Source organism: Papaver somniferum, chromosome 7, assembly GCF_003573695.1.
Source record: "Papaver somniferum cultivar HN1 chromosome 7, ASM357369v1, whole genome shotgun sequence".
Taxonomy (NCBI): Eukaryota; Viridiplantae; Streptophyta; class Magnoliopsida; order Ranunculales; family Papaveraceae; genus Papaver; species Papaver somniferum.
In genome coordinates this window covers 219,090,171-219,101,894 of record NC_039364.1, presented here as the reverse complement: position 1 = coordinate 219,101,894, position 11,724 = coordinate 219,090,171, and the positions used below count along the sequence as shown (strand labels likewise).

The following is an 11,724-nucleotide window of genomic DNA, read 5'->3' as shown; positions in this document are numbered from 1 at the left end:
AACTTAGTCCGGCCACCTAGGTATACGTACCCGTTTGTATACTTGAGTGGGTTATGTTCTAAAATCGGTTTGTTCATGAAATAATACATTTATATATTAAGGAATGCAATCTTTTGAAAACCATGGCTATAATGTTCATGACTTGATTCGAGTGAATCAAAATCGAATTTGCTTCAATTGTATCTTGTATACTTCTATGAGAATATAAACAATTGAACAACTCTATAACTAGTTTCATTTGAGTCATTTGAACTAGTCATGGTTAAGATGAATATGGTTGATATGAAAGTGTTCATATGTCTAACTTCGGTTAACTATTGTTGATCCAACAAAGGTGCACACGTTTAGGTACAATTATTCTTATCTAAATGACGTCACTTTTCATTTGTGCGTAAAAAGATAAGTTCGATCTAACGGTTGAAAGATATTAGCTTGAGTCTAATCAGGCTTTCATCTAACAGTGAATATTGAATGCTTTGTTACCAAGGTAACATTGATTGCAGACCCTGATTGAAGACTATATAAAGGAGAACTCCAGCAACTGGGAAACCTAATCCCCACACCTCCTGTGTGATATTAGTTGCGACTAGAGTCGATTCTCCTTTAACCTTAGGTTTTTCCAAAACCCTGTAGGTTAACGACTTAAGACTTCATTGGGATTGTGAAGCCAGACCCAACTATTTTCTATGTAGTTGCGTGTTCTGATCTTGTTGTTTTCTTTCGTGATTGAGTACTATGTTCTCTAAGATTTGCTCGAGATTTAATCTCCGATAGGCAAGATAAAAAGTAGTCACAAACATCTTCGTCTCATCGTTTGTGATTCTATAATATCTTGTTTCGCTACCATACAATTAAGATTATTGCGAGGTGATTGCTATTACTAGGCTGTTCTTCGGTATTATAAGTCCGGTGTATCAATTGGTTCCTGTTCATCTTGATTTATCAAAAGACGGAACAAAACTCGTAGGTTTATTTGTGGGAGACATATTTATCTATTCAATAGATTTTTCTGTGTGCATGACAGATTGGTTTATCATGTCTTCGACTTTGGGTCGTAGAAACTCTTAGTTGTGTGTGAGATCAGCTAAGGGAATCAAGTGCGTAGAGTCCTGCTGGGATTCAGAGACATAAGGAGTGCAACTATACCTTGATCAGTGTGAGATTGGGTAGGGATAAACTACATTCCAATACGAAGTTAACTTGGAGTAGGCTAGTGTCTGTAGCGGCTTAATACAGTGTGGTGTCAAATCTGGACTAGGGCAGGGGGTTTTTCTGCATTTGCGGTTTCCTCATTAACAAAACTTCTGGTGTCTGTGTGATTTCTTTTCCGCATTATTTTTGTTTATATAATTGAAATATCAAAGGTTGTGCGTAAGTTCAATCAATTATGAATCCAACCTTTGGTTGTTGATTGAATTGATTGACACTTGGATATTGGTTTTTGATACCGTCCAAGTTGTTTCTTATGTTAATAAGGCTCATGGATTTCTATCTGTTTGATTTGCTGATTACATTAAGAAACAGAGATATAACTCTTGGATATACTTTTCTTAAGATTGAGTCTGACTGTCTAGTTGATTCTCTTAAAAGTATATCGGAGTGAGTCCATACAGATTGCTAAGAAAAATATTAGGTGTGGTTGTTAGACCCCCGCTTTTTCAGTATGCATAATAAATCATGCATAATTGACCGCACATTCATAATTGTATTCTCTTGGTACAACTGTGTAATTTAAATATTTTTATGAGCAAAGAAGTTCCAAAAATACCTTTTGAACTATATAAAGGCTGGAAACCTAGTTTAAACCACCATTAAGTTACGGTTGTTCAGTTGGAGGTGGGGGTTTACATTCCCAGATAATAGAAATTGGATTTAAAAACTATTGTTGGTTCGTTGGTTTTTATTGAATAATCGAAAGCTCGTATATATTAATGTTCTATCCATAGTATGAGATTTATTGATACCAAAAATATAAATTCATTAGTGATCACATAGTTTGTGGGAGCATATGGATATATCTACATAAGAAGTTAGGGTAATGATCCCTTTATCTAAGACTTCAATAGATATTGTGAACCTTTTCTTGTCAATCTGTTAGATAATTAAGGATATCCAATACTCCATGATAAAACTACTTCCAGTAAAGAAAATTGTTGCTAACCACATGAACCAGAATTAAGAAGGTCCCAAAGAGATCGAAAGAAAGTTGTTCATGTTGTTTCAGTTATTTTCTTACAAGAATTTGATTTTGGTATGGGATGGTAAATATTCGATCTCCGGTTCATAAGTTATTATGTGTGATAATTTTGAATAATGGATTGATGATATGAGAGCTAAAATCAAGATTTAAATATCAAGTCTGAGATATTGTTGAATTGCTAGAAATACACCCAATCAGTTGTGTGCAAAAGGGTCTTTCATACATGATACGACTGTAATGCAAATGTTAAGTGATATAAAGCTAGACTTGTGACCAAACATTTTACTCAGAAATGAGGTATTAGTTATAAAAAACTTTTTTCTCCCGTGTCAAAGAAAGACTTGTTCAAAATAATAATTATTATTAATCATCATGACTCAAGATCAGTTATAAAAAAAATAATACACGTGTTATCTTGAAGGCTTTGCCTTATAAAGACGGAAACATGTAGTTTACAAATTCAAGAAATCAAAGTATGAAATTAAGAAATCCTACATAAAATGGTATATCTTAAATTCAACAAAACCATAAATGTGTTGGGTTTGGATGAAATTATTGTAGATCCATGCATATACCTCAAGATCAGTGGGAGAAATTCATACTCTTGGTCTTATATGTTAATACTACTTACGAGTAGTGATCTTGGCTTTATGCATATCTCTATGATTTTCGAAATAAACGATGTCAATATGAAGCTTACCATGTGATAGTCACATATCATGTGGATTACAAAAGCTCTCATATCTAATTTTCGAAGAATTTTTGAGATAATAACATTTATAGCAAATTTTGTTTCATATTGGAAAGAAGATATAGCTAAATGCCTATAGAATTCAAGAATAAATTATGGGAAAGCTATCAAAATTTTTGAGATACTAATCTTAACTTATGTGTTACAATTAGTTAACGAACGCAACTAGAGTTAGTTGGCTTCTCAAACTTCAATTTTGGTGGATGCACAGATTCTATAAAGGAAAAATCCATTAATACTAGTCCCAGTGCATAATTGAGTTTGAATAATTATGACTGCGAGACTTAAAGACTTGAGGTTTGTCTCTACATTGTTGAAGTTTGTCGTCTTAGCTTCACATCATTAAAGCACGATATGATACAAGAGGAATACAACACATGAACCTTGAGTATGTATACGTGAACTAAGCAATTCATATATGATAGTGTTGTTCATTTATCGCTAAGCACAATTATATCCGCAGATGTCATTATACTCTCGCCGTCTCCTTTATATAGACGGAATTTTCCAATTTTCTTAGAATAAGGAAAATTTGGATTTCATTAATTCATCATTTTTCCAATTTTATTTTTTATCTTAATAGTCTTGCATAATAAATAAGGATATATGTGAAAAAATCATCTTGTAATTGGAGTTTCGCCTATCTACCAGGACAATCAAATTTCAAAAGTCCACCTTTATATATATCAAAGACAGAGGGGTACGTATTTAACATGTTAAGAACTTCATCGAGTTTTATTCTGATTTTTGAAACTGGCCTAGTCCAAAACAGGGATAATCGGGTTTAAAAGCTGCACTTTCCCTGTTTTGCTTTCACCACGATTTCCAGCCAAATCTAGTTGATTCTGAAGATCATAACATGCTTGTTAATCTCCGTCAAGTCCTCTCATGCAAATCCAGCCATTGAGTCTCCTTCAATCCTGTCCAAAATGCCAACCCTAATTCTGCCACCTGAAGAGCACCATTTCCAGCCAAAATTCAGTTTCAAACGAAGGGATGAAGGTGCCCCTTAACCAGCTGCTTGGGTGCCAATAGTAAATTGGGTTCCCTTAATAATTGAGGTTCCCCTTATCTAAAGTGGGGTCCGTTTAGCAAATGTCCTCCTGGGCGCCCCGAGTAATTTTTCGAGCTGATTTTTCCAAAAATGTTTATTTCTCAAAAATACCTACAAATACACAAAACACCATATTAAGTACAAAATCGAGTACTAACAATACAAGAAAAATGAGGACAATTTAGACACAAAAATGTGTCTATCAATGCACTTGTTCTAGTGTCAATCTGTGTTCTTGCGCTTGTGACTGAGTGTTTCCTAGTATCCTTTTGGCCTCCTCTATGTCCTCTCTTTTTTGATACAATGTTAGTCTTCTTGAAGAGACAAATCTTTGGGAAAACATCATCATGATCTCCAGGTATCTGACAAAGCAAGGGTATTACCTAATGAAGCTATACCCCAATCATATTCCCCAACTCTATCTAAATCAGCCAACAATATAACCCAACGCTTATCTACTCTTCCACTAGAATCCGTAAGAAGAAAATGACCAAAACACCACATAAAGAATGCTCTTATCAATGTGTCTGCATATCCAGTATTGTCCTAGTTTTGTCTATTGTTAATGTAGTTTTTCAAGACAACCAAGGATAACGAATTTTTCTTAGGGTCCCATACAACATGAAGAAATATAAATCATCTAGAGCATGATATGTTAGATCACTACCCAACTGCGGCATAACTACTGGTCGTTTACCAGGGTCACCAGTGGGAATTCCCGTTAACATGTACCCATCTACAGGAAGGAGGACAATTTCAAACTCTTGAAAATGAAAGCTCTTCGTTTTACTCCACCATCTCTCAGTTATGGCTTCAACTAAGCCTCTATCCCCGTTGGCGAAATCAAACTCAAAAACAGAAGAAAAGCCACAATTGTCACAATATCGTTGTGCTTTCTTAACAAATCTTGATTATAAATATTTGTTAATTAATATGATTCCTCAATAAATCTTGATATCTAAAGATATAATTGATACTTTTTCCATAAATTTTGATATCCAAAGATTTAATTGACATGATTTCTTAATAAATTTTGATATCCAAAGATATAATTAATATGCTTTCATGATAAATCTTGATAATCCTTTGTGAGTCAATGCAACTGGGATATCTATGTGTTGTACCAAGTGGCATTCAATGTATCATTTCCCTATATAGTACTATATATGAAAGTACAAAATTGCACACAGTTGTGTCCATCAAAATTCGTTTTATCTCAAAAATGGGAATAAATTTTTTCATTTTTCTTATAACAATCACTCATGTTTCGCTACTATTAAACTCAGTCATCGCGGTGTATCTAAAGAAAGGATTTGGTATGAAGATGATTCATATAGACTCCAAAGAATCACTTTTGTATCCCGGTAACCATTTAACACGAGATGAAAGGCTTCAAAGACTCGTCGAACAATCCAGATCTCAAGCACGTTACATCGAGTCACAAATATTAGTCCAGATAAATGAAACACGTTCTATGGATCCTGATGTTGCACGTCTGCCTGTAGTTTACGAACCAAGAATGTTTTACGTTGTAAAAATTGGTTTAGGTACCTTTCCTGGTAGACGAAAGTCATTCATGAATTACTATTTGATGATTGATACAGGTAGTGATCAAACATGGCTTCAGTGCAAAGGTGCCACTAAATCTTTCACTCAAGATATGCCACTTTATCCTTGGAATTCGTCAACTACATATCGTCATGTTGCTTGTAATACACATCCTCTTTGTAAAGGAGATAAATTTAATGTTGATGGTCAATGCACTTACGTAGCAAGCTATATGACTGGATCAGTTACATCTGGTATTTTTGCCGAAGAAAAACTCACTATAGGCTCCGACGCTGGTGGTCTTGAAAACATTAAAATACACGGGTTGTGGTTTTATCCAAGAGAATTTCGAAAATTTTATTGGATATAATCATTTATATGGCCAACCTGATCTTATTGCAGGAATACTCGGCTTAGGGTCGGGACAATGGTCTTTCCTAAACCAATTAGGTGATGCCGGACAAGGAAAATTTTCTTATTGCTTCGAGACGTTAACCCGAATATTGAGGGATCAGATACATATTTAAGGTTTGGTGCAGATGCAAAAATTGGAGGTGCAGGTCAAAAAGTATATACAACTCCCATTGTTGTGCCTAAGTTTCGAACGCAACTCTATTACTTAAATCTAGAAGATATTAGTGTAGGAAACAAAAGAGTAAGATTTTCTAGAGGTACTTTCAAGCTTAGTAGTAAAGGAGAAGGCGGTACTGCTATAGATTCTGGTACCCCAATATCCATTATGTATAAGGATCATTTTGATAGAGTTGCAGATTTGGTGAAGGAACATTTTAACGAGATCGACATTGAATATATTGGTTCTCACCAAAGTTTTTATGTTTGTTTCCGCCTACGAGGAAGATTTGATATTAGTAAATATCCTTCTATAACACTTCATTTTCAACAGTCCGACTACGTCATTTCAGATTATAAAGCCAATTTCATAATATTTGATGAAATTGTTTGTTTAGGTATTTCCCGAGGGAATACTAAATCACCGGCTTTTATGTTTGGAGCAATGCAACAATCTAATAAAAGGATTTTGTATAATATTATGGATAATTCGCTCTCGTTTGCTACAGAGTATTGTGAATTAGATTCATGAATAAACAATATTTTCCAAGAATAAATTGATTTCATTTGTAATTTAATAATTTTTTATTTTAACTTTACAAATTCCATGTAAAAATATTTTTTTGTTAATACTTTTTTTAGGATATATTATTATTGCATATCTTTAGGATTATAGTTGGAATTTTTCAAAACCGAAAATATACTATTATTGCATATCATTAGGATTTTCGGAATTATTAAACCTTGGTCATTTACACTATAATGTATTCGTACAAACTCATCACATGAAAATATTGTCTAACCACTTGTGTGCGAAGCCCACTCGTATACATACTCGTTGATAGAGGAGAGTAATCTAATTAGGTAAGATCTGTTGTGTGGCATTCGTTTAAAGTCCTTTTTGGGATCAAGAATCTTTTAGTAATACCGTTGGTGGGAAACTAAATCGTATCGTTATTTTAGTTTTCGATTATTTATTTCGATACCAACCTATAAGTCCTATACCTTGTGTGGTCGTCTATGGATAAAGAACTCGAGACAATACAACAACAAGATAATCATTTGATAATAGTTGCGGTACAAGACCGATTTACTATAGGATCAATATCAAGTGCTTGGTATTAACGTACGAGTCCAATTACTTTAATTATAACTTAAGCAAATTATAATGCAGAAAGTAAAGTAAAAGCACACAACAAGATTTTTTCAACGAGGAAACAGCAAATGCAGAAAACTCCGGGACCTAGTCTAGTTTTGAATATTCTTTGAATTAATCCTTTATACAAAGACGCTACCTACTTCGTAGAGTTGAGACCAAGTAAATTAACCCTAGTTACCTAGTTTCCTCAGTATCCCTGCGCCTACAACCAATCTGGCCTACGCACGTGAATCCTAAGACAAAATCCACTATCTTAAGTTGCTTCAGTCTCTCTGAAGACATTAAGCACTCAACCCTTTCGATCGTCTTCCGAATAGTAAAACACTAATTTGTTTGGTAACCACGATCTCCTATCTCGGGAAATCAATTAGAGATATTATAGTTGAGCGTGATAAAGACTTTTCTGTTTAAAATCAATTAAACTCCTTTGTCGGGTTTAGATCTGTATTGAACAAGTTAACCAAATTGAGTCAAACTGAACTACCAAATTTTGATACTGAAGAGTACCACCAAATGATAGCTTATCGATCTAAATACGAATAGTAAATAATAAGTCTGTTAAAAGATAAACTAGATCTAGTAGGATCCCAGTCGATCAAGTTTGTGCACGAAGCTTACGCTTTCGCGTACACAAGGCTTTCTTCTGGACATTAAGCTTACGCTTTCGCGTATACAAGTCCTCCAGGAACTTGGCATAAGGAGGAATCTGCCTAATTGCATCTAATAATGGAAGGTTGATAGTGGCCTGCTTAAAAACTTCCAAAATATCATTAAAAGTGGACTCCTTCTTAGTTGGTACTAACAATTGTGGAAATGGGGCTTTGGGAACAAAACTAGGCTTATAAGGAACCTCATCGGTCTCTTTAGAGACTTTATCAATCTCTTCAGTTTCTGGTTCAGAAGGGTGAACTACAACACAGTGTAGTCAAAATCGCTCTCCAAGGCTGATTACTCGCCGAGTAATCGGTACAGGTTATATGACCGAGGCGATTTCCGATTCCAATCCATTTCTGATTTAACGATTAAGGCGGATGATTTTGCCGATTTGGACCGATTTTTGAGCAAAACGAGTTAATTGATTTTCCCGAGTTGGACTTTCATGCACTAAAATAAATAAAAAAATAACCCCTCAAAAGGGAGTTATCAAGTATAAAAACCTTTAAATACATGATAAATACGTTCAATATAACTATATTACACACTTAATTACATGATAATGTTAAAATTTTAATTTTACTTGGGTAAAAATCATGATTTATGAAAAGTAATATAAAAGTCTCTAATAAATAGATTTTGAGTATTAGACCGAGTTTTGGCGATTTTCAAGTCCGAACTTATTGCTCCTCGCTCCAAGCTCCCCAACCGAGTAGGACCGGGGAACAATTTCGACTACTTTGCTACAACATGTTCAGTATCAGGCATGGGAACCTTGTTGTCTATCACTCTACCAATCCTATGGGTTTTAATAGCATTCACATGATCTGATGGTTTTCCACCTACTTCATGAACTCCTCTAAGATTAGGTTGTGTCTGACTAGGAAACTCGCATTTTTCTCTCAAAGTCTCATTTATCTGATTAACCTGGTTTTTTTAACTCGGAAATAGCCTGGGAGTTTGCATAACCTATATTTTTACTATTTTTTATCCCTTGTGCAACCGTTTGGTTGATATTTTCAGAGCTTCGAATAAACGAGGCGAGAGTCTCTTCTAAACTCGTGATCTTTTTATCTGAAGGGTTCTGAATTTGTGCTGGTCCTGAAGGAACATTCTTACTATAGCCAAAACCTGGGGGGAAAACTTGAGAGTTACTAGACTGACCTTGACTTTGGCTCTTAGACCAAGAAAGGTTTGGATGGTTTCTCCAACCAGGGTTATAGATTTATGAATATAGGTTAAACTTTTGACCGTTATCAAATCTAGAATTATTATAAAGAGGATGGGCTTGCTCTTTAATAGTCTGCCCTTCCCAAAAGGACTTGGGCTCTACTCCACCACTAGTATGACTTAATTCTAAGGATTCTATCCTTTTTTCTATAACAGTTTTGGCATCTGACTCATAAGATCTTTCTACCCTATTGACATTTCCTCTACTTAAAATAATTGTTTTCTGGGGATCCCTACTATTTTCCCATTGCTGGGTCTTTTCGGCGATTTCATTCAAAAATTTCATCGCCTGATCAACATCTTTATTCTCAAACCCACCTGTGTATAAAGACTCAACCATGGTTGTTGTCGGATAATCTAAACCCTCATAAAGGATCTGATTTAGCCTAACCTTCTCTAAACCATGGTGAGGACATTGGGCTATCAAATCATTGAACCTTTCCAAATACCTATATAAGGATTCTCCCTCTTGCTGAGCAAATGTGCTAATCTGCTGTCTAATAGATGATGTTTTGTGCGTAGGGAAAAAATTTATTAACAAGGAAGATGTAAGTTGTTCATAAGTTTCAATAAACTCAGAAGGAAAACTATACAGCCAAGATTGGCTTTATCTTTCAGAGAAAGGGGGAATAACCTAAGTTTTAAAGCATCATCATGTAGGTTTTTAATTTTCAGAGTTACAGATTTCCTCAAATTCCCTAACATGAAAATAGGGGTTTTCATTTTCTTTCCCTAAAAAGATTGGGAGCATCTATATGGTCCCAGGTTTCAGTTCATAATTTGCCTCAGTTTCAACTAACTTGATACATGACGGACGAGAGGTCCTAGTTGGGTTCAATAAAGCTTTTAGAGTTGCCATTTCTGACACTAAGAAAGGACTAGGAATACTTCTTTCACTAAGTGTCAAGTTTTCTGTAGTTGCATGAAATCCTACACTACACCCCTCACAAGATTTCATTAACATTCAACTCATTTCTGGATTAACAATTTTAATTTTATTGATGAATCTTTGAACAATCTTAAAGAAAATATAAAGGAATCAAGAATAACCACTGCTCTAGATTTTCTCTCTCCTTTTTAGTTGCTCTCACTCAAAAAAGATCTCTCTCCATCCTTTACAACCGAACGGCTATTTATAAGGAATTACATAGTGGATGACATCTAATCTGTCCTTTATTTTCGGATATGACTTGCAACATTCTCGCAACCTTATAAATATCAATCTCGCAAACTTCCTTATTTTCGCAAGATCTTCACACTTTTCTCATGATTTGGCTGATGTCGTTTATTATGTCGTTTCCGAAGTTGTTCTGCGACACTGTCGTGTTGTTTGTTAATAATTTCGCTGAGGAATTATTGCTGCGAGATTCTGATCCTACATATTGCCTCTTCTCATATCTTCTCTGCGAAGTAGAGAACGATGTGAGAAATGCCTCATCTATCCATCACTTCATATTCTGCATTTATTACACGTATCTTTTCTTCCATTTGTTTCTTGACACGTCTTCTGTAACCGCTGCTTTTCAACAGCTCACGTCTTTTCGCATTAATTGTGTTCATCTTCTCGAAAATGTCCTCTATATATACTCTTCTTACTCTCCCTTTTCCTCTTTTTTACTCTCTTTTTCGTCTTTTCTGCAACTTCATCATTTTCTCCATAAATTCCTCTGCTGTAATTTTTCTTCTATCTTCCTTCTTCAATCTTCTTAATTCTTCGTCCATTACCATACTCTATATTCATATATGCCTCCAAGTGGTCAAAAACATGAGAAAACCTTAAAGGAAGTTCAAAAAGATCTTGCCGAGAAAGGTTTCACACTTTCTACCATTCCTGGTGAAAGTGCCAAATCAATTCTTTCTATCAAACTTTTCTCCGATCAACATTGTGATGATCAATCAATCATAGTTTCGCTGGGTCAAATTCTCACAGGTCTCCCCATTCCTCTTTATGACCCAGATATTCCTCTGTTCTATGAAATTCTCTCTCATTCGAATTTTTCGCGAGCTATCTTCCAATTAAGTGGGGATTGCATCCGTCTGATATTGGAGTTTGATAATGGCGGTGCTGGTAAAGGATCTATTTATTCTAAAGAGCTTAGGGATCCTAAATTCGCAGACTTGGAGATAGTCGCTAAGAAGTACACAGTAGCGAATTTCTTCGAAAATTATGAACTAATATCTATGAAGAAGGAGAATACTCGCTGGGGTGTTCGCTTGAAAAGGAAGGATGTTATTGCTGAAGATAAAATGCTCATGCATGACATTGATTGGTACTCTGGAATAAATAAAACCCCTCGCCAATCCAAATATGATAAATGGTACGTCTTCCCCTTGATGCTGAAAGGACCCTATATTGCTGGTTCTAATGTCATTCCTACGAATCTCACCGCTTATCGACCCTGGGTATTCTCTTGGCCTGATAAAGTGAAAGAGGTATATTTCTTCTAATTTCGCCCACTTTATGTTTCTTTATTTATCTTTACTCTTTTGTTCGCTGATTCTTGCGACATTCTACAGATCCAGAAACTGAAAGATAGCTACCGCAGGACTGGGAAATC

General features: G+C 35.1%; 1 protein-coding gene across 1 annotated transcript; it reads left to right on the top strand.

The window, feature by feature from the left end:
* Nucleotides 1-5,227: 5,227 nt before the first annotated feature.
* Nucleotides 5,228-6,655, top strand: LOC113295967 (probable aspartic protease At2g35615). The gene is made up of 2 exons (XM_026544292.1): nucleotides 5,228-5,807; nucleotides 6,093-6,655. Exons 1-2 carry the CDS (start codon nucleotides 5,228-5,230, stop codon nucleotides 6,653-6,655), a joined length of 1,143 nt encoding a protein of 380 aa, XP_026400077.1.
* Nucleotides 6,656-11,724: the final 5,069 nt, after the last annotated feature.